The 27,933-nt window shown below is 56.9% G+C and overlaps 1 protein-coding gene across 2 annotated transcripts in view; it reads right to left on the bottom strand.

Annotated features, from left to right (window-relative positions):
- Nucleotides 1-4,662, bottom strand: part of YWHAQ (tyrosine 3-monooxygenase/tryptophan 5-monooxygenase activation protein theta) — a 32,473-nt gene extending 27,811 nt beyond the window's left edge. Inside the window, exons 1-2 of one of the 2 annotated variants that reach the window (XM_051833268.2) lie at nt 4,525-4,662; nt 3,779-4,119 (exon numbers count right to left, since the gene is read on the bottom strand). In XM_051833268.2, the coding sequence (XP_051689228.1) occupies nt 3,779-4,072 (294 nt within the window). In that variant the 5' untranslated portion in view covers nt 4,073-4,119; nt 4,525-4,662. 2 annotated transcript variants of the gene reach the window in all.
- Between the last annotated feature and the right edge of the window lie 23,271 nt (nt 4,663-27,933).

The raw sequence follows: 27,933 nt of genomic DNA, 5'->3' as shown, positions 1-27,933 counted from the left end.
GAAAGGCAGAAAAAGGGAGGGCAAAAGCTTTATACAGCCAGAGACAACTGTCAGAGATTCTCTACATAATATATTAAGTGACTTACTTTATATTACTTACTGTAATATAGATTTCCGTTTCTGAAATTATACCAAAGCAGTCTACTAAAATTAGTCTTTAGGACAGCTACCATTTTTTAAGATTTATTTTTTTTATTTGAAAGAGTTGGAGAGATAGAAAGAGATCTTCCATCCACTAGCTCACTCCTCAGATGGCCACAGTGGCCAGAGCTGGGGCCAGACCGAAGCCAGAAGCCAGGAGCTTCTTTTGGGTCTCCCACGTGGCAGGGGCCCAAACACTTAAGCCATCTTTGGCTGCTTTCCCAGGCCACTAGCAGGGAGCTGGATGGGAGGTGGAGCAGCCAGGACTCAAATCATCGTCCAAATGGGATGCCCGCATTGCAGGTGGCAGCTTTACCTGCTATGCCATGATGCTGCCCCCAGGACAGGTATCTGTTAGCCTACGGCGTTTACAGAAGTGATCTTAAACAGTGTCTGGTTCAAGGTCACTCTGTAAACAATACATTTGGGGCAGCTTTGTGGTGGCAGTGACTGCTCCACTTCAGATCCAGCTTCCTGCCAATATGCATGGGAAGGCAGAGGATGGCCTGAGCACCTGGGCCCCGTCCATTCATGAGAGACTAGGAAGAAGTTCCTGGCTCCTGTTTCCAGTCTGGCCCAGACCTGGCTTTTGCGGCCATTTGGGGAACGAACCAGTGGATGGAAGATCTCTCCTGGCCTTTCAAATTAACTAATTTTTAAAAAGAGATACACTGTTCCCAAACATCCCAGGGGGTTTATAGAAGCCCTGTGATTTCTCCAATTTGCCATTTCTTCACAGCCCAGTACTTAATTCTCCCAGACACCTTACCCAGGCCATTTGATACTGCCCAGTGATAGCTCTGCTCGTCCCAGCAGCACTCAGTAGGATCACACACGACTCCTGAGGCCTTCATTTCACTAATACCACCAGCTTTTCAACAATTCATGTATCACTTGACAACAACACATTCTTCAACCTGAACAGACCCAGAAATTTTCATTCCAGGGGCCGGTGCTATGGTATAGCGGGTACAGCCGCCACCTGCAGTGCCAGCATCCCAAGTGGGCACCAGTTCAAGTCCTGGTGCTTTATGACCCAGCTCTCTGCTCTGGCCTGGGAAAGCAGCAGAAGATGGCCCAAGTCCTAGGGACCCTGCATCCGCTTGGGAGACCCAGAGGAAGCTCCTGGCTCCTGATCGGCACAGCTCTGGCCATTGTGGCCATCTGGGGAGTGAACCAGCAAATGGAAGGACTTTCTCTCTCTCTCTGCCTCTCAAATAAATCTAAAAAAAAAGAAAGAAAAAGAAAATTTTACTCCAACTCCCAGTTTTTCAAATGAGACTGAGGGACAGACAAGTTGGTGAATCTGCTCTAACCTCTCCCGGAGCTCCACTCAGAGTTCGCTTTCGTCTTCTTTGGCCCTCTTAGCCTCTTTTCTCTCTAAAGAGCACTCACTTGGATTTAAACCTTTTTTCTATGCTTCTGCGGTTCAGTAACTCAATGCAGTAGTCTTCAGGAGTCAGGGGTGACCACCGTGGAGTATTCTGTGCACTGAACAACAGTACAGCTGTCTGTGCCCCAATACTCTACGACAAGCAAAGAGGAGGTGGAGGGACTCTGCCATCTTGGATAAAATGTCTGGCTGTCCTTCAAGGTCACTCTGCTCTACAGCCCTCTGCAATGAAGTCCGCTGTGCCTACTGCCTTCACCCAATTCTCTTGCCTTTCTAACAGAGAAGAAAACCTTGTTTTAACATGCATGTTTAGAAACTTTAAATGTACCTCTTCTTTCATTATTTCAACAGACTCCTTATCCAACTACCAATATGTCAATCATTACTCGTGTTCACAAGCCCGATACATCACTCCGTTGTCTGAAAGACTGGACTGGCTGGACTCCAAGCACGAATCCTGGATGCTGCCACATGCACACTACGCAAAACCCCTCACCGTGTCCCTACTCCACCCAAAGAGGAACCCCTCACTACCAGCTCTTACAGACCACACTGCCCATCTTCCAGGTTCTCTGCTCCAACAGCTCTGCACACTGAAGCCTGCTTCCCCCACGCCGGCCCTACTATTCTGTGTATTTCCTCAGCTTGGGATACTCACACACACACACACACACACACACACACACCCCGCCCAATGCTCAACCCAAAAGCCACGATTTTCAGTGAGCCTTCCTAGAGGCTTGTTTCCTTCAACGCGCCCAGCATTCTGCTCACAACCATCTTTGGGAATCACCTTGCATTCTGGACATTTGGGAATTTCTCACACGCACCTGGACTACACATTACAGGAGGGCAAAGCCACGGCTCTTGGCCCGTTCACACTGCACACAGGAAGCTCTCGTTTATGGCTGCCAACTCAGAAATGTGTTTTCCCAGGGTATTTTTTAGACGGGCCATCAAGCTGAAATTAGTCTCTTAAACCACGTTACTAATAAAATGTTTTACTTACGCATTAGTGTCTCATCAATCAGGCTAAACTCTTATTTCCTCACAGCATTTAAAAAGAATGTCCTTATTTCAGGGTTCTCTCCCATGAACCATCTGCCTGAGAAACCTGGCCTCACTGAAGCCACTACCGATTCAGCCAAGTCCCCTCCACTTACCCAAAATTCGTTGACAGCCATAAAATAAAACAAACATTTCTTTGGCTCAGAGCTAACTGGCTAGAGAACAGGAAGAACCTAGGGCTAATTCTGAGTTGTGGCAGGGTAACTAACACATGGCAAAGTAATAACCGAACAGAAAGAGTTTGAAAGCTGCTGTGAGGGCGCCTGAAACACGCACAGGAAACTTGAGACATGGAGCAGACGATGCCCTCCATAGCCACTACGTGTGTGGAAGTGAAGTCTCCCAACCCTACTAAGCTGGCAAACTCACTCGACACAGAGCGTTCACATCTTCCCTTATGCCCAGCAGGAGCTACAGGCTAAGGACGCGCGGACGAAGTGGGCAGTCTCACCTTCCTAAAGCGAACAATCCCCACAGTTCTCCCCACTTCAGTGCACTCTGTACTGCCCCCAATTATTAGCTATTTCCATCAGACAGGACTTTGTTTATGTTATCTGTCATTTATAGGAGAAAAAGATGGGTTTAAAAAAGAAATATTTTTTTTCCTAGGGTGGAGAAGGAAACAGTCTGATGGATGGAGATGTAACAGGCAAAAAAATTTTTTTCTTCTACGCCCTTTTGAAAAATCCCGACCCAGCCCCCTAAACACGCTGTGGAACAAACACGTGCAAGGCCGGCAAGGCTCTTGTCAAAGCGGCCCGAGAGGGGCAGGCGACACTCCGGGACACAATGCCAGCACTGCACACTTATCTCCCGGATCAGAAAGCGTTTCGCCATGACAAAGCTAAAACTGTCCGCTCTCGCTAGTAACGGTGAATCACCGGGGCCACCCACTCCTCCCGGCAGCCGCCCTGACCCTGGGCAGTCCAGAACCTGGAAAGCACCAGAAGCGAGCCCGGGGGCACGCGCCAGCGTCTGGGGACCGCGAGGCGACGGCGACGACAGCCACCAGCCTGAGCCCACGTCGCGAGCACCAACCGCCCCCCGCCCCGCCCCGCCCCGCCGCTCCCACTCGGGAAAGCGAAGTGTCCGCCTCGTCCCACCTGCTCAGGGCCCGCCCCTCCACGCACAAAGGGAGCGCGCGGGGCTCCTCCGGCCCGCCCCCGCCCCACTCACCAGCACCGTGGTGCAGATGGCCCGCAGCTCCGACTCCACCTTCTCCCGGTAGTCTCTGATGAGCTGCAGCTTCTTGTCCGACGTGTCGGTCTTCTGCTCGATGCTCGAGATGACCCTCCAGGCGGACCGGCGGCCCCCGACCACGTTCTTGTAGGCCACCGAGAGCAGGTTGCGCTCCTCGTTGGACAGCTCGGCGCCCTGCTCCGTCACGGCCTTCATGCAGGTGGCCATGTCGTCGTAGCGCTCGGCCTGCTCGGCCAGCTTGGCCTTCTGGATCAGCTCCGTCTTCTCCATGGCGGGCGCCGAGCACGAGCGGGTCGCGACGAGGGCCTCCGCGAGGGCTGCGCGGGGCGGGGCGGGGCGGCGGGCCGAGGACAAAAAGGAGGGCGGGCAGCGCGTCAGACAATGCGGCCCGCCGCCCCGCCGCCCGCTTTTGTCTGCCCGCGCCCGCCGCCCGCGTGCGTGGCCCTCGCCCCCAGCCCGCGCCGGGCGCCCGCCGCCCGCAGCCGCCCCGCGCCCGGGCCCGCGGCGGGAGGGCAGCGCGCCGGGGGCCGCGGGAGGGCCGCTCCCGCCACGCGCGCGCCCCAAGATGGAAGCGGCCGTTGGCCCCGCACCGCGCCGCCGGGAGCCGTCCCTGAGGGAGCACGGCGCCGGCAGACGGCCGCCCCCGGCGCCGCGCCCCCCAGCCCGGCCCCACGGGCCCCCGCGCGGCCGCAGCAGGCCCGCGGGCCGCCTCCGGAGCTCACCTTCACGTCTCGGCGGCCGCGACGCGAGTCCCACCACTTTGATCTGCCTTGGGCTTTAGCCGAGGACCCTCCCGTCTCAGCCTACCCCGCGGCCGAGCGGCGGGCCGCCGCCCAATGGCGCGCCGAGCCTCCCGGGAGGGTCCCGCCTCCCGCCCCGCGGCTGGCCAATGAGGGCTGAGCGCGCGGAAGGGGGCGCGAGGGGCGGGACGAGAGGCGACGCGGCGGCTCGGAGGGTGGGTCGGCTTGGGCAAGCTCGGTTGGCCGGCAGGCTGCGGCTTCGGCCACGGGGTTTCCTCCAATTAGATCCAGGGTACAAGGACGTCACTGTTGCCATGGCGATGCTGTTACCCACTCGCCTCTCCTCCCCGCCGCCCCGGCGCCCCTGGGCGCGGCGCGCGCGACCCCCGCGACCCCCGCGGCAGGGTGCGGGGCGCCCGGCCGGCCCGGACTGGAGGCCGGAGCTCGGCGGGCGGCCGGCTCTGCCCTGTGCCGGCGCACGCCCCGGCCTTTCCTCCACCGCCCTGTCTGTGACAAAGGTTTGGAGCTCGCGACGGCGCAGCCCAGCCTTTCTAATGACGTCGCCATCAGGGCTGCGAATTAGAGAGAATCCCATCCCCATCGGAAAGGGGAGTTGGCTCCTGGAGGAAGCGGCTAGTGCAGGAGCAGCTGGGGTTTCCAGACGGGCACCCCGAACCCCCGTGCTGGCAGGCAGGCGGGGATCCCGGCGGCCCCGGGCTGGGGATCGTCTTTATTAAAAAGTGGGAGATGCCCTGGGCGCGCAGCTAGGGCCGGGACGCCCCTGCCTGCGCCCAGCAGTGTTCGTGGTCCCCCCACCCCCCACCGGGTTATTCGTGTTTCCCACATCGTCGTCTTCGGTGCCCGCGCTCCTTATTTTTGCAGAGCTAAAACTCGCTCCCGCGTGTCCACTCCTGATTTTTCTCCTCGTGGGGACCGCGCTTCTGGAAGGGAGTCCCTTTAACCTGCCCCTCCCCCCGGCACCGCCCAGTCCCCCGCGCTCCACCCACGGTGGCTGTGCGGCTGGGCTGGGGAGGGGGCTGCTTCTGCAGCTTCCTCCCGTGAACGTAGGCTCCCGGAGCTGCTGGGACCCCCGCTCCAGGACGCCCAGGGGGCGGGCGGTGGTCAAGGACACCGCAGGTGGGAAGGAATCCAAGAGGCTCTCCTACAGGGGAGGGTCCGAGAGCAGGGGCAGGTGGGGGGAGGCTGCCTCCCGGCTGCCCCTCCCTGTCCCGACTGCTGAAGGTCGCTTTGTGCTCTGCTGGGCAGGGGCGGCCCGGGGTTGGAAGGGGCCTGTGTCCTCCGGTAGAAATGTCTTTCTGTCTCCCAGCCTCCCGCTGCAGGGCCCTGCTGTTATTTCTGGAATCCCCGGGGCTGGGACTGCAGACACACGAGTGTTTATGGCCCTGTGGGCTGGGGTGGAGCAGGACACTGAGAGATCCCTGTGCGCAGGGTTTGCAGGGGGAAGTTCAGATAAAATGCCTTCTCTATGACCCACAGGTTTCAAGCTTGCCAAAATCAGACAGTCCCAGGCAAGGGGGGGTGGGAGGTGGGCAGAGACCCTTGAGAGGGCGTGGCCGGGGGACTGAACCTCTGTGGTAGGGAGGAGGGGGCTGGAACGCCCCACGCTCTGTCAGAAAGCTGGGCTGACCTTGTCGGCTCTGTACCGTGGTCCCTGACATCTCCGCTGTCGTCCCATCAAATATTGACTCAGCGCCTGCTCCTCCGACAGCCGTGACCTTCCGGAATCATGGGCGGAAGCTGCCTTGAAACAGGGATGCAGCGTTTTGGGAGGTTCCGGGGGTCAAAAGGCGTCTGTCCCCAAAGGAACTTAGGCGGGAGGGTGAAGCGGTCCCGGGTCCCAGACAGCGTTAACACGCGTGGAGCCATGGCACGCAAACAGCGCTCCCCTGAGTCTTCGGCAAAGATGACCTCATTTGATCTGGCAACTGCCACGCCAAGACAGGCCCATGACGGTCACCAGGTCACAGGTAAGGCAGCTGAGGCATGGGAACTGTGGCCCAGGTCACACAGCCGGGAGTGGCACAGCAGACCCCGATCCAGGACTGGGTGCTGGAGGCCGCAGCGGCCTCCTCCTGGCCCCTCCTCGGATCCCAGAGAGGATCCGACCACCGCGTGTCCTCCAGGGGTGTGTCCACGTACCTAAGCAGCGTGTCACACGTCCCGTCCCAGATCTCCAGGAAATGGACAAAGAGGCCCCAGCGAAGTTACTGCCTCATTCATTTGAGGTTCTTGTTGTTGTTTTTTTTTTTTTTTCTAAATTACCTGGTATGAACAGGAGGGAGCACACACTGAGCTAGAGCCACAAGATCCCAAATCCCAGCCCTGCCGTTTGTGATTTGGCCACCGGCACCTTGATGTTCTTGGAACCTCAGTTTCCTGTCCCCGTGACCCCTAGGAAGAATCCCACATCTCCTGGTGGATGCTGAGGGAGCTGCCACTCCGGCGGCCTCTAGCCAGTGTGCAGCGAGCAGAGTCTGCCCGCCCCTTTCCCTCTGCTCGGGGGTGGGGCACTGGGGGACTGAGAGGTGGCTGTTTTGCCTCTAGGACCCTTCGCGCCTTGTGAGTGAAGGCTTCTGCCTTGAATCGTTGTCAGTAGAGCTGAGGGCCGGCAGCACGGCTGCTTGCAGGGTGTTCCCGGGTGAGCTGACTCGGTGGTTCATCTGCCCCCAGCTGCCACCCGCAGCTGCTCCCTGTTCCCCTGACCTCCACCCTGCCTCCAATAAAAGCAAGTGGGGGCCCCCCACCCCCCACAATGTCCCACAGAATTATCATCAGCGCCTCCATGCTGGGGACGGTTAAGGAGCTATCTGCACTCCTCACCCATAGGTGCTGACGAGAACCTGTGGAGGCAGGGATCCGAGGACAGCACAGGCAGCCGAACCTGGAAAGCCCCCCCAGGACCCCCAGGTCCAAGCCGGACTTCCTTTATTCCATGCAATGGGCACTCCCATGTGCCCCTTCGGCTGGGTCACCGCGCCCAGATATTCGGTCAAGCAGGGTGCTGGGTGCTTCTGGGAGAGAGTTTCGAGAGACTCACGTTGCTGTCAGGGGACTCTGCGTAAGCAGATGGCCCTCCCTCATGTGGGTGGGCTGTATCCAACCCGCCGAAGGGCCGGCTCCAGCAAGAAGGCTGGTCGCCTCTGAGCAAGAGAGACTTCTGCAGCTGTCAGCCTGGTCCGCAGCCAGGGTCTCCCTGGGTCGGCAGCTGATGGCCTGCACACTGGAACTGGAAGGGCAGCTGTCCTTGGATACCTCCGTGACTGTGCGATCCAGTTCCTTATAATCTCCTTCTCTCGATAAATAGACAGATAGATAGATAGATAGAGATACAGATAAAGGTAGATAGATAGACACACATTCGTGTGTTGTGTGTGTATTCTAAAGGATATATATGAAGGTATTTTGAAAAGTTTGGGCCGGCACCCCGGCTCAATAGGCTAATCCTCTGCCTGTGGCGCCAGCACCCCGGGTTCTAGTTCCAGTAGGGGCGCTGGATTCTGTCCCGGTTGCGCCTCTTCCTGTCCAGCTCTCTGCTGTGGCCTGGGAAGGCAGTGGAGGATGGCCCAAGTGCTTGGGCCCTGCACCCGCATGGGAGACCAGGAAAAGCACCTGGCTCCTGGCTTCGGATCAGCGTGGTGCGCCGGCTGCAGCGGCCATTGGGGGATGAACCAATGGAAAAGGAAGACCTTTCTCTCTGTCTCTCTCTCACTGTCCACTCTGCCTGTCAAAAAAAAAAAAAAAAAAAAAAAAAAAAAGTTTGTGCGAATGGAAGTAACGAGTACTGTGCCGTTCCCATGAACTTGTTGAAGACCGTTCATGTAGTCTATGGGTTTGATCGCTCTGGAGAACCCCAATACAGTCAGTGTTTTCCCTCAGCAGCGATGTGAATGTCTTTTATCAGCTGGACGAGTGTGTCCACGACCTGTCAGTCTCTCCTCGCTCCCTTGGGCTCCTCCAGGGTCAGGGATTTGGCTTTGGCCTTGTCTGCCCCGTGCCCTCTCCACAGCTGGCTGAAGTTAGCTCCAGTTGCCCCCGCTGGCCAGCTGGTTGGACTGCGGCTCACAGGTTAAATCTGTAAGCTTTCGATTTACGATTCACAGACAGGTCTGCCCGACTTCCATCCGCCCCTGCCACCATTGCGACTCCGCACTGCCTGCGGTGGGGGACAGGAGCTCCGATGTGTGTTGGCCCGGGAACAATGTTTAGTTCCTGGAGCTGGTGGGTGGTTAAATATATGTCTACTGGTGAGTCAGGGACTGATTTTGTTTTCCTGTGGAAGGCTCAAGACTTCTGCAGCGGGGGAGGCCCTTGTCTGGCCAGTGTTTCTCTCTCCTCCCTTCCCACTGTCGGTGTCAGACTCCCAGTGGGGAGGGTTCCATCCCATCTCCCTGTCCCTGGTGGCTTCCCTGCCCCACAGCAGGTGTGCGCAGCGAAGTTTTGCTCTGCGAATGCGCCTGGGCCGCAGGGATGCTTTTCCAACAACACTGGTCATTGGATGTGTCTCACCATGTACCGTGCCTGGAACGTGGGAACCCCACACAGTGGAAGCCTCCATAGCAGAGACGCACGTACCGTGTGCGTCTGCTCACTCAGCACACTGAGGACCTGGAGGTCGTGCGGGAGATCCCAGAACCATCAAGAGGCTGTCGCCAAGTGCAGGCACAGCAGGCTGCAGGGAGCGCTCTCCCAGCCCTAACTCAGCCTCCACCTCCTGTTCATCACACCGCGAATAGGGGTCTGCCATGTGCCAGATGCTGCCTTAGGGCTGGGGTTTCCAGAATGATTGAGATACAGTCTGTGCCCATCAGGGCCTGCCAGAGAGCACAGGTTAGACACCTAACAGGAAGGGCCCCTTTCTGTGTAGCTCCCTGATGCTCAGTGACATGGCTTCCCACCCCACAGGAATCCGAAGCTTTAACTTAGAAGCTAGAAGCAGGCTCACTCCTGGCTGGCGCTGTCCTCCTCGACAGACGATTCTGAGTACAGGAAGAGCTGCGGCTCGGGCCCAGCCTAGGCGCGTGGCCGCGGCTTCCGTAACCCATGCAAGGCGATCCCCCGGCAGGGCGGAGACAGCAAACCGGCATCAAGCGGATGAACCACCAATTATTTGCAGAGCAATGGCCTGTGTGTCTCAGGCAGGGCTGAGGCAATTAGGAACAGCCTTCCTCGTTGCAAAAGGCGTTTATTGTGTTCTCATGTTTGTGTTGCTGCTGAAGAAGTCAGGCATATCCACACATATGCATATTTAATATTCAGAGCGTTGGGATTTTGTTTTAAGGTTTTGGCACATAAAGCCACAAGCCCTCCACCTTCCCCTGAGCCGTGACTCATCTCCAGACAATTCGGGGTAGTTGAACGGATGAATGAGCACAGAACAGCTCCAGAACAATGCACACAGGACCGATTGTGTGCCGCTCACAGTCAGTGCTATGGGAGTCGAGAGAAGGGAGACGTGAGTGTGGGCGCAGCCATGAGAGACTGCGGGAACCAGAAGCTTCGCGGTGAAAGGGCTCGTCGCTGTAGGAAGCTGGGGGGGCCGCCAGCCCGACACGGGGCTGCATTTGCACGCTGCCCGCTGGCTGGGAAGGGGAGGAAGCCGTGCTGCTCCTCCTGGACACAGCTGAGCCCTGGGATAAGATGTGGGATTGGTGACCACCCAGGAGGCGAGGCCGATGCTGTTCTCCCTCTTCACCCACCCGCGGCCTTGTGCCATACCCAGCTCAGCCATCGGGTGCACAGGCACTGCCCGAGCCCAGGTAGTGCTGCAGAGGCGGAGTGTGCTCCACCCTCTCCAGCAGGGACAGTCTTGTGTGGTACTGTCACGTGAACTTGCTACCTAAATCCTTGCACCATCAGTCAGCGGCAGCTTAGCATTGTTAGACCCGGGAGCCAGGGGACCTGAGTTCAAGTGGTGGCTCCACTACTCACTGGTGGTCTTGGGTAGATTACTTGGCCGCTCCGTGCCTCAGTTTCCCTATTTGTACTATGGATTGGTGACAGCAACGAGAGCTACCCATTGGGGGTTCTGTGATCTGATGAGGTCTTCTGGCCACCCCTATCCTGTAAACTTCCCCATGGCTCCCTCCTCTCTGTGGGTCAGCCTCCTCTGGGCTTTGCTCCACTGCCCTCTGGGCTCGTATCCTCACCAGGCCACTGCTCAGTGAGTCTTGCGACTCCCACCTGAGTCAACGCTGCCTCTGCAGGAAGCCAGGTGCACCCCCTCTGCCCTGTGCTCCCCAAAGGTACGACACTTGGCTTTGCTCTTCGGGGTCTGCCTGCCACTGGGTCCAAGACACTATGGGTGGAGACTCTGTCGCTGCCATTGGCCTGTGTGGCCCCAGTGGCTGGGAGAGCACTTGGCCGAGCTCTGTGGCTGGGTGGGCACATTCATCCAGGCTGGGCAGAGAAGTCCCGGCCAGTGCACAGGGCCCCAGGGCCAGGGTGAGCTAAGGCCACTGCTCAGGATGGTTCCGACGTCTGGCTGGGGCCCAACCGGCAGCTGGAAGCACCACGATTCTAGCTGGGGGGGGGCTGGAAGACCCAGGCGGCCTCGACCACCCTCCTGCCCCTTGGCCACGTCCAGCCCTACAAACAGATTCCCACTCACACTCGAAGGCCTTGCAGATGAGGATCCAGAGACTAAGACTTGCAGAAAGAACACTTCGAATGTAAACAAACCCCCGGGATTGTTTGGCCAATTTCTCTTCTGGACTTCCTTCAACCGGGGTAAGCCCAGGTGAGAAAGCTGGGGGCCTCCAACATCTAAGCAAAAGACATAAAAGCTTGTTCATCCAGAGCTGCCCGGGAGAAGGGGCATGTCTCCACACTGCTCAGCTATTAATATCCCATGAGGTGCTCTCCGCCCGGGGCTGCGGCTGCGACCATCAGTGTTAATGAGCAGACGGCCTCCAGCCTCTCTCTCTCCCTGCTCCTGGTTCTGAAGCTCAGGGTGCAGCCAGCACACTGACAAAGCCAGCCGCAGCCTGAAAGATCAGGCAGGGCACGCATTGCTGGAATGTGTTCAAACAGAATCCAGAGGCAGCAGCTGCTGCCCTGAAATAAAGAGGAAATACAGCAACTTATACTTCCTTAAAAAAAATATCTATGTGGAAGGCAAAGTGACAGAGAGACAGAGAGAGAGAAAGAGATCATCTACCAAGCAGGTTCACTTCCCAAATGGCTGTGATGGCTGTAAAAGCCAGGAGCCAGGCGCTCCATCCTGATCTCCCATATAGGTGGCAAGGACCAAACTACCTGGGCCACCTTCCTCTGCTTCCCCGGCGCATCAGCAGGGAGCTGCACTGGAAGTGGGGCAGCTGGCACACAGCCAGTGCTCTGATACGGGATGCTGTTGTCACATTCCAGGCCCAGCTTGGACCTTCCTGAGCCAGACGTCTTGGAACATGACGCCGAATGAGAGACACGAAGAGAACAAGCAACAGCAAGAACCCTCCGGACATGGGTGAAATGAGGACTTCGCTCCCCAGGCCAAAGCGGGCAGTCTTGGGTCTTTGAGTCTGAAGCTGCTGCTGTGCCTGCAAGGCCCGGAGACAGGGGGGCTGGTGCTCAGACTTGGCCTGGGAGTGATGAGGTGCAGGCCGGCTTCTGGCAGCTCCTGCGCCCTCAGAGGTCTGGCCAACTCAGATGAGCTCATTGCTTCAGGACCTCCACTGAAAACACACTTAGCTGTGCTGGCTAACACTTGTTAACACACCTAAGCACCCAGCAGACACTCAGAAAACACGTTTCCCTCCCCTTCCTGAGGACCAGGGACCTAGCTTGATCTCCATGAATTACTCTGTCAGTAGTTTGCTAGGAGCACCTGGCAGAAACCAACTGTAGTTGACTTAAATATCAGACTATTAAGTCTCACTGGCAGATTGAACTTGGCCATGAACTTGACCATGACCATAATTACCCTGCAGAGCTTGCCCCAGAGAGATCCCCGTGGTTTCTGCCGCTCGCTGGACAGCAGACCCGAGACGGTGCCACCCTGACTCCGTGGGCACTGCACCTGGGCCCTGCCATCCTCCCCACTGAAGGCCGTGAAGCCGTCACTGCTGCCGCTCCTGGAAGTAATTTTCTGCAGTCCTTGCCTCTTCAGGCCACTCCAGATGCAAAAACCCAGGTGTGGCACCTGGCCAAGCCTGAGTCACGGGCCACATCTGGCTGAGAGGTAAGCGCCAATGTAGGCGCCTGGAATGCACACCTTCCAACGAGGAACTAGAGTCCTGCAACCAAGGAAGGGGCTTCAGAGGCGAGGCAGACCCCAAACAGCACACAGACCCTGCCGTGACGCTCGGGCGTCCACTCTCCATGGCAGAAAAAGCAATAGCCGGGGAGGGCAGATGGAACTGGAGCCTTCGGCCAGACCTTGGAGCTGGGAAAGACTTGGGCCGGATCTCGCTGTCTTCTCTCTGGCAAAGGGGGAGGGGGGCTTTGCTGACATTCATCCCCCTCCCCCCCCCCCCCCCGCCTGGAAGGCTTTCCCCAGCTCACACGTCCTCCTTGAAGACCCTCCAGGTTCGCCCTCTTGTTGAAGATCTAGTCCACCTCCGTGCCATCTCACACTTCCTAGAAACGCATCCTGTCCCTTCCGCGGGTCCTGGCAAGCTCCCCCGGGGGTGTGGGCAAAAACCCTCTTCGCTGAGCAGCTAACAGATATTTTCCGAGCTCCCACCAGGCCACGAGGGACCGAGGGCACGAAGGCGAGGCCTGTGTCTCAGCAGAGGGTCCTCTGGAGCACCGGGTGTGTGGAGGCCTGAGGTTTTGCCAGGAGGTGTCCCCCATTTAAATGGCTGTTAGGGTTCAGATGGGGGCTGGCACTGTAGCATAGCGGGGTCTCCGGTTTGAGTCCAGGCTGCTCCACTTCCGATCCAGCTCTCTGCTATGGCCTGGGAAAGCAGTGGAAGATGGCCCAAGTCCTTGGGGCCCTGCACCCATGTGGGAGACGTGGACGAAGCTCCTGGCTTTGGCGCAGCCCAGCCCTGGCTATTGTAGCCACTTGGGGAGTGAATCATCAGCAGAAAGATTTCTCTCTCTCTCTCTCTCCCCCTCTCTGTAATTCTGACTTTCAAATAAATAAATCTTTTAAAAGATTTTGAGAGACAGAGAAAAGGAGGTTCCATCTGCTTGTTCCCTCCCCAAATTCCAACAATGGCCAGAGCTGGAGCCAGGAGCTGGAGCCAGGAACCAAACTCAGGCACTCCAGTGTGAGACATGGGCTTCTTTTAACTGCTCAGCTAAATGCTCACTCTCCATTGTAACTATTTAAAATTTAAAATTTTATTTGAAAGGCAGAGAGAGACAGAAAGACGAGAGAGAGAGAGAGAGAGAGACTGATTTTCCATCCACTGGTTCACTCCCTAAATGCCCACAGTAACTGGGGCTGGGCCAGGCAGAAGCCAAGAGTCTGGAACGCCATCTGGGTCTCCCATGTGGATAGTAGGGACTCAGTTATTTAAGCCGTCGCCTCAGCCTCCCAAGGTGTGCATTAGCAGGAAGCTGGGATTGGAAGCAGAGCCAGGACTCAAACTTAGGCACTCTGATGTGTGATGCCGGTGGTCCCGGTGGTGTCTGACCCGCCGCGGCCAGCGCCTACCCGCTGACAGCCACTGCTACGAGAGCATCGGCGCATGCACACTGTGGCACGTGACCACCACCATCCATCTCCGGGATTCCTTGATCCTCCCCAACAGAAACTCCGAACTCGTTAGACACCCACTCCCCGCTCTCCTCTCCCTCCGGTCCCTGTCGACCACCACCCTGTGCCCTGTCTCCATCCTCAGAAGCTTTTAAGCAGGAGGGCGACGTGATGAGGTTTTTTATAAGAATCCCTCCGGCTATGCTGGGGAGGGTAGGTTGGAGGTCGTGGGCTACAAAGTGGCCGCAGTGGACTTGGAAGAGCTGGGAGGGGGAATGGCGGCTGTGGCGGGGGTGGCCGATGGAAGGGGAGAGGGAGAGTGCAGAGACATTGATCGGGAGTTGAGAGCAGTCCGCTATGACTCCGAGGACTCTTGCTTTGTTTTCGCTGTTGACCTCCGCACCCTTCTTGTGTGAGGAAGAGAGATGATGACGGTCTTACAAAATCGATTTCTAAATAATCCTCTCACCCTCCTTGCGCACAAATATTTCAAAATTGCAGCCTATTGAGGTGGGAGATACATCCCCATGTCGTTGCCGTCAGCTGTCGAGACAGTTCGGGGGCAGATCTGATCGTTGCACACTTTGACCTACCAATTTTATAAAAGAGGGATGAGCTACAAGAGTTTACTTACGCACGAAATGGCCATTCAGAGAATTTCTGTGCTGGGAAAAAGGATTTGAAGCTGTGTTCAAGAGAGCAGAGTCCCCGTGGAACCTGGGGTGGGTCTCAGGAGACCGGCCTCCTGGTGCACCTGCTGCTCTCCTGCTGTGTGAGCCCGGGCAAGTGACCTCATCTCTCTGCACCTGTTTCCTCTTCAGCGAAGTGGCGATGGTGCGGGTGAAGTGAGACGTCCATGTGGAGCACTGAGCAGCGGGTCTGAGCCGCGGCGGGCAAGCACGGAGCTCATGTGGGCTGTTGCTGTGTGTTATGTTGACAACGAAGGCCTTGGTCGGCCCTGACCCCTGTGGTGTGCAGTTGTGCTTGGCAGGCAGGGGGGGAATCGTCCATTCCCAGTCTCCCTGGGGGGCCCATCAGACCCCAAAAACTTGACCTCAATTTTTCTGCAGCCTTATTCTCTTCCCAACTCAGTTCTCCCAACTTGCTCTGGTCCCAAATCACCCTATCCAGTCTCATTGGCACTCCTCTTTGGGTGGGGGGGTGTTGTGGGTAAAGTGTCTTTTCTGGAGTCCCAGACCTAACCCTAACCCTGTGGGAGGCCAGGCTGCAGGGACACAGGCCCACCTCTAAGCTCTTGTCAGACTGATGGGTTGGGGGTTTGGCACGGCATCTAAGACGCCCCTTGGGATGCCCGCATCCCATATCAGAGTGCCTGGGGTCACTGGCCCTGCTTCCAGTTCCAGCTTCCCGCTAATGCAGACCCTGCGAGGTATCAGGTGATGGCTCAAACACCTGGGTCCCTGCAGCCCGGTGAGAGTCTCAGATCGAGTTCTGGCCTCCAGCCTCTGGCCTGGCCCAGCCCCAGCTGTTGTGGGCATTTGTGGGGTGAGTCAGCAGACGGGAGAGCTCTATGTGTCTCTTAGACTTGAAGGGAGAGGTAAGGGAAGGGGCAGAGAGTAATTCTGCCCTTCATCCTCTGTTTGGAAAGAATCGGACACTGGAAACCAAGACAGGGCCAAGAGTGAGCTGTCCTGAGGGAGGAGACTCCGGTGTTGGGGTGAACGACACCGGGGTTGAAGACGTCTTAGGAACTCGCCCGAGAGCTGGGCTCTCCCTGCCAAGGAGGGAATCCGGGCGTGTTTCTTCTTGGCAGTGTTTGGTGCTGGGCTCAGGATACAGCACACCCCGAAGTACGGCTGTCGGAGACCAGATACACCATCCCAAAATAGTACTCTCTGGCGTATTTTGAGCAGGTTATTCTCAGGAACCGCAGACACAGGAGCGGCTCTGAAAATCTGTCCTTTTGTACAAGAAATTCACATCTCTGAGGAAATCTGCGTTGGTGGAAGTGTGTGATGGGGAAGGGCTGCTCTGAGACATTTTCTGACTGAGAGGCTTCTTACGAAAACTTTGTTATTTTGATTTTATTTGAAAGGCAAAGAGGCAGAAAAAATAAAAAGGCAGACAGACAGAGATCTCCTAGCCGCTGATTCCCGAATGCCCACAACAGCCAGAGCAGGGGCAGGCCAAAGCCAGGAGCCCACAGCTCAATCCAGGTCTCCCATATGGGTGGCTAGGACCCGCCTACTTGAGCCATCACCTGCTGCTTGCTAGAGTGTGCATTAGCAGGAAGCTGGAATTGGACACCAGGCTGGGATTCATCTTAACCCCTGTGCCAAATGCCACCCTCCGAGGGACTTTATCTTCAGGACAAGACCAGTTTCATTCACCACACCATTCCTCCCTTCCCCTCCCATGTCTTGCCACCCCTCTGCCCCCACCCCCCTGTCCCGCTCAGAGCCCCCAGGCCCCTGTTCCTTCTTGTAGCTCAGGATGCTACAGAAGCCTTGGACATCTGGTCCTTCTTTGAGTCTCACGTTTTGCGGGATTTCTGGGCATGCATACTCAATTAAAAATGATTTTCCCCTGTTAATCTGTCTTACGTCAATTTCATGTGCAGCCAGAGAACCAAGAAGGCTGAAGGGAAGTCATTTTTCTCTCCCGTGCAGTAGTTTTAGATCATTTGCTTCATAGGAAAGATCCACCATACTGGTTATTGTACCTGACTCAATGACTGATTAGAGTCCAATATTTGTTCATGGAAAAAGCTTGAAGGTGCTTTTGAAAAACTACTGTTTGACGTTCAGCATCTGCCGGCCCAAGGTTCTCTACTGCCCTGTGTGGTTTCCCTCTCCACCTCTTCCTTGTGTCAACGTCACTGGAAAGGACTGGTCATTACCAAGTGCCCAGCGGCTCCCGAGCTTGAGGGTAGGGTCTGTGCTTGTGTCTCTCCCAGCACCTGATAGGGCACACATAGTGGATACTCCGGAAACCTCAGTCTCAGGAATCCTTTGTAGCAAAAATTATCCATTCTAGACCAGGAACCTCACAAACACCAACTTGGTACCTGCGGCGTCTGCTTCTCCGACTCAGGGCAGGTGAGACCCCGTCTGGAGTCGCCTGTGAATTAGCACACAGGAGGGGGCTTCAAAGAGTTCACGGAAAAACGAAATCCAAAGATAAATTTATTTTGGTGCCAAAAATATGAAATCCATGCATTATTTTTCATTTGTATTTTCATATGCATGGATGTCAATTTTTTGATCAAAAACCTGTCTTTTAATTCCATTTCTAAGAACTCAAAAAGTTTAAAAATTTATTTTAATTTTATTTGAAAAACAGAAAGAGAGAGAAGGAGAGACAGAGGGAGACACAGACCTCCTAGACTGGGCCAGACCTAGCTGGGAGCTAAGAACTCAGTCTGCGTCTCCCACATGGGTGGTGGGAGCCCTGGTACTTGTGCCGTCCTCTGCTGTCTCCCAAGGCACTTGTCAGGAGAAAGTTGGGATCAGAAGTGGAGCTGGGACTTGAACCCAAGCACTCTATATGAGATGCTGGTGTCCCAAGCGGTATCTGAACCACAGCACCAAACACCTGCCCATGTCAACTTGTCTTTTTTAAAATTTGTTTATTTTTTATTTGAAAGGTAGAGTGACAGAGAGAGGAGAGACACAGAGTGAAAGAAATGGTTTTGATTCACTCCCTAAATGGACATAACAGCTAGGGGCTGGGCCAGGCCAAAGCTAGCAGCCAGGAACTCCACCCAAGCCTCCCATGTGGGTGACAAGGGTCCAGGAGTTAGAGAGGGAGAGAGGGAGAGGGAGAGGGAGAGGGAGAGAGAGAGAGAGAGAGAGAGAGAGAGAGAGGAGAATATCTTCCATCCACTGGTTCACTCCCTAATTGGCTACAACAGCTGAGCAGCTGGGGCTGGTCCGGGTGAAAGCCAGGAGCCAGGAACTCCATCCAGGTCTCCCATGTGGGTGGCAGGGGCCCAAGTACTTGGCCATCTTCTGCTGCTTTTCCAGGTGCATTAGCAGGGAGCTGGATTGGAGGTGGAGCAGCAGGGACTCGAACTAGCAGTCACATGGAATGCCGACGTCACAGGCGTTTCTGACCCACCAAAGCTCCTTTCAGCTGAAGGGCTTCATTCAGTTTGGCTTGAACTCCACGGCAGTCCGACAGGCCCTCCCTGGCCATGGCTGGCAGGAGTTTTAGTGAGCATCTTACTCTAGCTCTAGCTCTCTACCCAGGGGCCAGTGTCAGGCCGTGTGTGACTAGGACCACCATGTGGGTTATTAGCAGGACGAAATGCACCTGCTCCTGGCAGCACACTATTCTGTGTCCCCCCGGCCCCCCCAATCTCTTGAATGCCCCTCAGTTGCCCCAGCTCCCTCTCTGGAGCCCAGGCGTATGCCCCCAAGGCCCACCCAGCAACAAAGGGTTGATGCGCTGGCAGTACAGCGCTGGGGGCTCCACCTCTGCTGTGGCTGGAACCCTGCCCGCTTGTGTGGCTCCAGGCTGTGGGGTTTGGGCCCCTCCTCTGCACGGTGGTGGTGGGGGCGCAGCAGGAAAAGCTTCGAGGGGTGGCTCCTTTTGGAGAGTGAGTTGGGCTGCGGCTTCAGGCTCAGCCTTAGGGTGTGGTAGCAGGAGGCTGAGGAGCCCATGCAGCGGCACGGGGTGAAGTGTTTGGGGCGCACGGGGTGAAGTGTTTGGGGTACATGGGGTGAAGTGTTTGGGGCGCACGGGGTGAAGTGTTTGGGGCGCACAGGGTGAAGTGTTTGGGGTGCACAGGGCGCTTCCTGCAGAGCTGAGACACAGCCAGAGAAGAGGAGCCTGTGGTTCGGGCTGAAACCCCTCCCTGACTGGACCAGGAGCAGGAACCACCCTTTGCCCCAGGCCTGCCTGCCTCTCCCCTCCCAGTGTGCACCTGCCCTCCAGCCCCGCCCCCTGCCGCGCCCTCCCTCCTGTGTTCTTCCTAGACTGCCCCGTTTCCTTGGTTACCAGCAAGCATCTGCTCACCCTTTGAAGTTTTAAACTCTCCCAAACCCTTTTCTGAACTGTGCGGTGCTCAGGGCCATGCCTCAGCCCCAAGGGGCTCTTGCAGGGCTCAGCTCAGGGGAGACATCCGAGGAGAGAATTCCTGGGGGGCGCAGGCTGTCTTTGAGGCCCCTCCGTCCTCGGCGAGGGCCAGGCAGGGCACAGTGGGCACAGCGGCTGCCCCTACCCTCAGGCACTCGTCACTGCTGCGCCTCAGTAGGGTAGCTCCCCCCTCCCTTGCAGTCCTGGGTTTCCTTCTGTGTCATCTGCTGGCCTTGAACTCTCCCCCAGGAAGGGCCTGTTTCTGCTTCCCATGCACCTGGCCGGGTGACAGGACCCCTCAGCATACAGTCCACAAACGTTTGCTCAAGGGAGACGGCAAGCTGGAGGGAGTGAGAGAGGCTTGGGGAAGGAATCCGTGCGCAATCCAGTTCCCCAGGCCCCTGGGGCAGCTCTGTGGGCAGGAGGGGAGGTGTGGGCACAGCGGGCACTGGGGGTGGTCTCAGGGCTTCCTGGCTCCCACCACTGCCCAGCCCCCATAGCCTGGGCTTGTGCGTGGCTGCAGAGAGAACATGTGTCAAGGGGAGCATTTGTGAGGGGACCTCTGGGATTCAGAGAGCCTGGACCCAACAGGGGACGGAAAGCATCCCAGAGTTTGAGGGAGGAAAGGGTGTCTCAGACAAATGAGGCGTTGTAGGGGCACCGAGCTGTCCTTCACTTTGCAGGCTGGGCCACAGGAAGGAGCCAGGACCCCTGCCCTGGGGAGCTCGGCCTCTTGGTGGGGACAAGATAGAATCCCACCTCAGTACCCTGGAGGACCTGGGGAGCAGAGTCTACGCGGCTGAGACGGCCCCACACCGGGAGCCAAGAGTGCTGCCGAGGATTGGAAACTTACACAACAGACAGGAAGGGAGGCGGGGGCATCCACAGGAGCACCTGGACATTGAACTTGGGTTGTTTTTTTTTTTTTTTTGACAGGTAGAGTTATAGACAGTGAGAGAGAGACAGAAAGAAAGGTCTTCCTTCTGTTGGTTCATCCCCCAAATGGCTGCTACGGCCAGCGCTGCACCGATCCGAAGCCAGGAGCCAGGTGCTTCTCCTGGTCTCCCATGGGGTGCAGGGCCCAAGCACTCGGGCCATCCTCCACTGCCCTCCCGGGCCACAGCAGAGAGCTGGACTGGAAGAGGAGCAGCCGGGATAGAATCCGGTGCCCATATGGGATGCCAGTCCGCAGGCGGAGGATTAGCCAAGTGAGCCACGGTGCTGGCGCTGGCCCCGAATTTTGGTCTTGAAGAATGAACAAGGAACCACCAAGCCAGTGAGGGCGGAAGGCGCTGGCAGCAGGGGAACGGCATGTGCAGAGATAAAGCTGCCGGCTCGGGGCGAGGATGATGGGAGCGCCCGGGGCTAGGCAGGGAGGCGGGTAAGAACGGCAGGGAGAGCTGGGCTGCACCTCCCACATCCATTCAGTCCAGAGCGCCTTCACTTTGCAAGATGTTTCTCTTTTGATCTTTTCAAAAATCTTTGTTCGCCTTTTTTTTTTTTTGAAATATTTATGTATTTGAAAGTCAGAGTTACAGAGAGAGGGGGGAGAGAGAGGAGAGAGAGAGAGATTTTTTCCATCTGCTGGTTCATTCCCCAGATGGCCACAATAGCTGGGACTGGGCCGCCAAAGCCAGGAGCCAAGAGCTTCATCCGGGTCTCCCACATGGGTGCAGAGGCCCAAGCACTTGGGCCATCCTCCACTGCTTTCCCAGGTCATTAGCAGGGAGCTGGGTCAGAAGTGGAGTAGCCAGAACTCAAACCAGCACCCACCAAAAATATGAGATGCCAGCGTTGCAGGCGGCAGCTTTACCTACAGCACCACAGCGCCAGCCCCTTTGGTCACCTCTGTCACTAGCTGGTAAACACGTTGTGGGTGCCACACACGGTCTGGACCCACTGCACAGGAGAAGTAACTGGACTGACTTGTTGCGGATCAGAAAGCCCCCAGCTGGTTAGTGGCAGAACCCGGACTTGAACCCAGATCCCTAGGCCTGGTACTGTGTGTGCAAAGCAAGGCTTTCAGGGCAGGAGCGATTTCCCATTCATTTAGAACTGAAGTGGGCCACCCAGGGGTGCTGAGGGCACAGAGCCCAGGCTCTGGCGAAACCCGGGGGATCAATGCAAGCGCGACTCGAACTGACTTCCTTAATGCGTGCACAGCCAGAATTCTCTGTGCCCACCACGGAAGCCCCGTTCTGAGGCTGCCCCAGCAGGTGCTCAGTGAGGAGTGGTCCCAGGTGGCCAACGACCCCGCTGTGCGGTGTTGATCTCTTTCCAGGCTCTCACCGACGGCACGGTCATGAGTGAGCTCCTCAGGACCACTCCTGTTCTTTGTCAAAGTCACCTTCAGATGCCGCCGATTCCATCAGTATTCTTTGCAGGCTCAGCCACTTCATTGGTTTGCAGAGACAGCAAATATTAGGGGATTAGAAACTACATGCTGCTGGCTTTCCTGGAAAGTACTGGACCCTGCAACTGGGTGGAGGCAGAGAGAGGGAGAGAGAGAGAGAGAGAGAGAGAGAGAGAGAGAGAGAGAGAGAGATTCATTCCAAATACCTGCAGTAGCCAAGGCTGGGCCAGACCAAAGCCAAGCACCAGATCTGGGTCTCCAGTTGGGTGGCAGGAATCCATGTATTTGGACCACCCCGTGCTGCTCCCAGCTGCACTGGCAAGAAGCTGGATTGGAAGCAGAGTAGCTGGGACTTGAACCAGGAGTGGGGGCTTTATCTGCTGCTCCACAGCACCTCTGTCCCCCAGGGGGAGTTTACAGACACAGAAGAAAGGCACAGACATGGCTAACGTCAAATCTGCACCCTGGGACTCCAAGTGTAGGGGTTCGTGGGCAATGCCCAGGCCTGGTGTCGGGCAGGCCAGGTTCCCTGCTCTGCCGCTTACTGGTCATGGGAACTTGAGAAAGTTACCTGGTTCCCTGAGCCTTTGTCTTTGAAATGCTGAGACCTGTACTGTCCAGTAGTAGCAACTGGCCACGTGGTTACTGAACCCTACGACGTGCTGTACGTGGAACATGTGTCTTGCCTTTCTTTCCAGATTTCACTCCATGACCCGTGACGCCTCTGGGAGGCCTGTTTCCCACTCCTGAGTGGGCCTGCCCTCACAGAAGCCCTGTTCCCGACCCCCCACACTCACGGGGCCGCAGACATCAAGCAGGCCAGGCCGGGCCTCAGACGCACAGCATGGGGCTTGGGCCCCACGGGGGTCACGGAGGGTGGGCTGTGCCCACAGGAGCTTCTAGCTCTGGCTCGGCCACAGTGGCTCCCGCATCCCTGGGTGACCTCAACAGCCGCCCTTCCACACCTCCAGGTCCTCATCTGGAAATCTACTTCCCTCCCAGGGCTCCTGCCCTGATAAATGAGTGAGCACCTTGGAGTGTTCAAGGTAAGTAGTATTGGCGATCGCTCGTTCAGGCCCCGGGAGAGCTTCGCTCCCCAGCCCCGCCCAGGTGGAACAGCGGCAAAGCCTTCCCTGTGTGTTCTGAAAATTCTCTTTGTGCACCCGGGGACCTCCCTTTTCATGTACACTCTGCATTATTCTAAAAAAGAATTTATTTGAAAGGCAGAGTGGTAGAAACACACACATGCGCGCGCGCGCACACACACACACAGACTGTCTCCCATCCACTGGTTCACTCCTCAGATCCCCACAATAGCTGAGGCTGAGCTAGGCTGCAGCTAGAAGCCAGGAGCTCCCTCTGGGTCTCCTACGTGGTGGACAGGGATCTAAGCATTCGAGTCATCCTCTGCTGTCTCCCGGCCTGTGTGTGCATTAGCAGGGAGCTGGACTGAAAGCAGAGCTGGGACTTGAACCCAGGCACTCTGATATGGGACATGGGTGTTCCAAGGGGCAGCTTAGCCCGGTGAGCCACAACACTCGCCCCATACCACACTTTTTAAGGACGTGCGTTGGGGGATGAGGATGTTGTGAGCCCTGAGGTGGGGGTGTGACTGTCAGTGAGGGAACTTGGAGGCAGGGGGCAGTGACTAGCCACTCAGGACAGTGCCCTTGGCAGAGGACAGGCGACCGCCAACCAGAGCCACTGTTGCCCTAGTGGGAATTGGGACTGGAGTCCATCTGGGCTGCTGGTTCCAAACTTTTTGGAGAGCAGGACTGTCTCCTCCCTGTGAAGTCTGACCCTGCAGATGCCTCTGCTGAGCCGAGCAGGCTGACCTGGCCTTGGATGACCCTTGACAGCCCTCCCTAGAGGCTACCAACAGCTCCTGTTGGGAACCTGGGCTCCATGTCAGGCACAGCGGGGTTTGGAGGTGGGATCTCCAGGGGTTTGGGCTTATACATTTTGTTCGGTCAGTAAGGGAATATTTGTACAGGCGTCAGTAGATGCTTATTTATATGGTATTCCTTATATCGGATGTATCTGAGTATAGCAGTAGGTATGCATACAGGTCAGCATAGTGCAGCAGGGGAGAGTATGCACTGTGGCTCCAGCCATCTCTGGGTCCGAATCTGGGCTCTCCCACCTACTTGCTGAGTCACCTTGGGCAATCTCCATAACCTGCTTGTGCCTCAGTTTCCCCTAGTCTTAAAATGATGGTGCTAAGTCACACTTGTGAGTCAGTAAATAGAGAGCATATATAGAGGGCTCTGGGGGCCCTCTGTGAGCTGGACCAGGAGGCTCAGCCCAGGTTGGCCCAGCTCCTGGCACAGGCCTGGGACAGTTCCTGTTCCTACAGCCATTTTCCCCCCAAGGCTGGATAACTGGACGGTTGTGGGAGGAGCTGTGGCAGGGAGAAGCAGAGCTTCTGTGAAAGCCAGCCCAGTTCCCCACCCCCATGACAGCTCCATATTCTAGAATCACGCAGATCTTGAAGTCTCCTGCACTGCACTCAAACATCTTTGTAAACGTCAGCTCCATTGAGACATGACTCCGCATCAGCGTTGAGGTGCAAGTGGCTGCAAGTGCCAAGGTTGGGTCAGGACAAAACCAGGAGCCAGAAACTCCATCCTGGCTCCCATGTGGGTGATGGTGGCCCAAGTACCTGGACTGTCATCTGCTGCCTCCCCAGGCACATTCGCAGGGGGCTTGATTGGAAGTGGAATTCCCGGGATTTGAACCAGTGCTCATCCATCCACCCATCCACCCACCCATCCACCCACCCATCCATCCATCCATCCACCCATCCAGCCACCCATCCACCCACCCATCCATCCACCCATCCATCCACCCATTCATCCACCCATCCATCCATCCATCCATCCATCCACACATCCATCCATCCAGCCATCCAGCCACCCATCCACCCACCCATCCATCCACCCATCCACCCATCCATCCATCCACCCATCCACCCACCCATCCATCCATCCACCCATCCAGCCACCCATCCACCCACCCATCCATCCACCCATCCACCCATCCATCCATCCACCCATCCACCCACCCATCCATCCATCCACCCATCCATCCATCCATCCATCCACCCATCCATCCATCCACCCATCCACCCACCCATCCATCCATCCACCCATCCATCCATCCATCCATCCACCCATCCATCCATCCATCCATCCACACATCCATCCATCCAGCCAGCCAGCCACCCATCCATCCACCCATCCACCCATCCATCCACCCATCCAGCCACCCATCCACCCACCCATCCATCCATCCATCCATCCACCCATCCATCCACCCATCCAGCCACCCATCCATCCACCCATCCATCCACCCATTCATCCACCCATCCACCCATCCATCCATCCACCCATCCACCCACCCATCCATCCATCCACCCATCCATCCATCCATCCATCCACCCACCCATCCATCCATCCATCCATCCAACTATCCAACCATCTCTCTGGTATGATTTCAACAGGATTTGGCTTCCCAACCCTACAGATGCTTAAGCCCCAAAGTCTTATATTAACAGTGAATAGGCATAAAAGATGAGACTTAATCCAGCTGTGGTGTCTAAAAATTGCGTCCTTGGAAAGTGACTAGATTTGCCCAGGATCCTGCAGCCGGTCAGCAGGAGCTAGCTGTCACATGGCGCTGCGACTGCTTCCATAAATGCGTGCTGTGTGCCTGGCTTTTCTGGGCTCAAGGCCCGGTGAGTGAGACACTGCAGGTGGGGGCGGGGCTGGCACTTGGGGGCCCTTCCCTTCAAGGGGGAGGGGCACGAGCTCCGGGAGGAGGGAGCATCTGATAGCCAGGAGCCTCCCAGGCTCCAAGGGCCGAGCCCCACATGAACTCGCACAGGGCAAGGGCCTGGGCTGCTCTCCTGTACATCTCTGGGGCCCAGCACATAGTAGGTGTTCAGTGAACCCAGCAGAGTGCTATCGCACTTGACTTGCAGACAGGGCACTGCGGAACAATGGTGATGCTGGGAGCAGTCTGCCCTCCACATGTCACAGTACCCAGCGAGCGCCCTCCCCTCTCTCCTCCCGTCTGTCCCTGTGGTGACCATGACCAGGGCTGGTCCATCAAGCAGGAATCCTCCAGGGACCGGGGGAGCTGCATCTCCGTTTGTACCACTGCATGGAGAGCTCTTGTATTTCAGATGGTAAATACCTGCACGTGATCTCAAAGTCTCTGCGCTATTGCACACACACACACACACACACACACCACTAGGTGCGTTTCTTAAGAAAAGTAAGCCACCCCTTTGCCGTAGAAGCGACTGCGATTTTCTCTCCCTGCAGCCTCTGTCTTTGTAGCACCACGCCCGTCATACCCGTGGTACTCACAGCCAAGACTTCATTCTGCATTCTGCTTACAAGACCCCTCCTTTTTTTCCCCCCAACGCATTTGTTCTTTCTTATAGATTCTGCGCTTGGGGCCCATCCGTGCGGGTGCGTCAGCTCTGCTCTTAAGAGCTCATCACAGAGCGCCGTGGGAGCCGTGTCCAGTCTTGCTACTGGGTGTCTGCAAAGTGCACTGTTTTTCAGAGTGCTGCAGACGGAGGAGTTATCGCGGGAACAGGACAGAGCAGACTTGCTGTACAGATTATCTGTCTTGTTATCTAAGCAGGAGGTTTTCCTTGTGCCGGAAGAGCGCTTCCCTCTAAACCGAGTGTTGGCAGCTCTGGTGTTGTGCTGAGCAACCAGGATTTTCATTCTGAGATGCAGCTTCCCGATGCCTCGGGCCACTTACCCCTCCCTCTGGGCTTCCATTTCTAACCTGTGAGGACAGCAATGGGGAGAGGAGAGGATGGTGGGGGAGGGACTGGGATTGACCCTTAGAGCCTCGGTTTATGTGCGTGACTCGATGTAATTTCTCCCCGCCTGATTCTGAGTCTGGCCTTGGGCGAGGCTGTCTGATCCTTGGTTTGCACCTGTGTGAAGTGGGGAAGGGAGGGACCCGTGAAACAGTGAGGTAGTGAATAGGAAATGGCGATGAGTTAAAACCCGTCTGTCGGTCCATCTGGTCATCACCTTCCTGTCTTAGTCTCCCCTTGGCCCTGGGACGAGGTGTGGAGGTCAGAGGTACATCCTCAAGCCTGTCTCGCAACTGTCCACAGCAGCACCCACCGTGTGGGACCAGCCACGTCCAGGGACCAAGCCTGGGGCGCCCGTGCCAGGACAGTGCAGAGGCTCTCCCACCTCCTCCGAGTGCTGCCCTGTCTCCTGAACAGCCGTGCGCGGAGGGCCTGGCGTGGGGAGGCCCGGGGGCAGCGGCTCTGCTGGAACTGACTTGCTGACCTGCAGGTGTTGGTCAAAGTCTCCTCTGCCCTCCCCCGTTTTTCTCCTCCTCTCCTTCCTGTCCCCTCCACTTTTCTCCTTTATTCCGCCATGCTGTCACCTACATGGTTCCAACCATCCTGCGGTACCAGCACCCACGCTCCTCTCACCCTGGAAAACGCACTGCCCCGTCAGAGACACGGGGACGGTCTCCAGCGGGTGGAGCTGCAGCATGGGACCGGGTGGGAGACGGGTGTCTGGAACACGCCCCTGGCCGTGTGTGTGGGAATTCCCGAAGGAGAAAGTGACTCCAGCTCAGATCTCAGCCACTTCTCGATCCGAGTGGTGCTGAGCGGGAAGAGGCGTCCCTGGAGGTGGGAAGTTTCTGGTCACCAAAGGTGCTCGGAACAGCTGGGGCCAGGTCTCGGGAGAGGGGAACTCAGGCTTCCGCGAGGCGGGTGGGGTGGGGTGGGGTGGGGGAGGGGCTGGGCTGGCTGAGTCTCAGCTTCCATCCTTCCTTCCTTCTGCTCGGAACGGGAGGAAGGTAAGTGAGATTCAGCTATTCAAAGGACAGGCCCAACCTTGACCCCCAACAAATCCTGACTTTCATCTTCAGGCTCTGGCTGAGTGGGCTTGGGTAACTCAGACTCTGTGTGCCTGGCATTCTGGAACTGCTGGGGAAGGGGCCTGGGCTGGCTCACCAGGACGCACCTCCCAGGTGTGTTTTTGGAGAGCCCTGGAGAGTTCTGGGGGTGCCAGCACCGCAGTGATGCCCCCACCTCCAGCTGCAGCCCCTAGCAGGGTGTGGCTTCCCCCAGGGTTCTGGAAGCTTTCAAACCTTTAAAGGTGTTTAGAGTAGAACCTATTACCAGGCCTGAGCCTTCGTCCTGGCAAAAGTGGGCTTTTTATGAACTGCCACCTGCCGGGAAAGAAACCAGGGAGAAAATCCACTTACACAGGGGAACCCCAGGCCTGACCCCAATTCACCTCCCCAGGGCTGATGGGGACGAGGCAATGCGAAAGGACTC

The sequence above is a fragment of the Oryctolagus cuniculus genome, chromosome 2 (assembly GCF_964237555.1).
Source record: "Oryctolagus cuniculus chromosome 2, mOryCun1.1, whole genome shotgun sequence".
Lineage (NCBI taxonomy): Eukaryota > Metazoa > Chordata > Mammalia > Lagomorpha > Leporidae > Oryctolagus > Oryctolagus cuniculus.
Note: the sequence above shows the minus strand (reverse complement) of the source record. Positions and strands in the feature narration are given on the sequence as shown.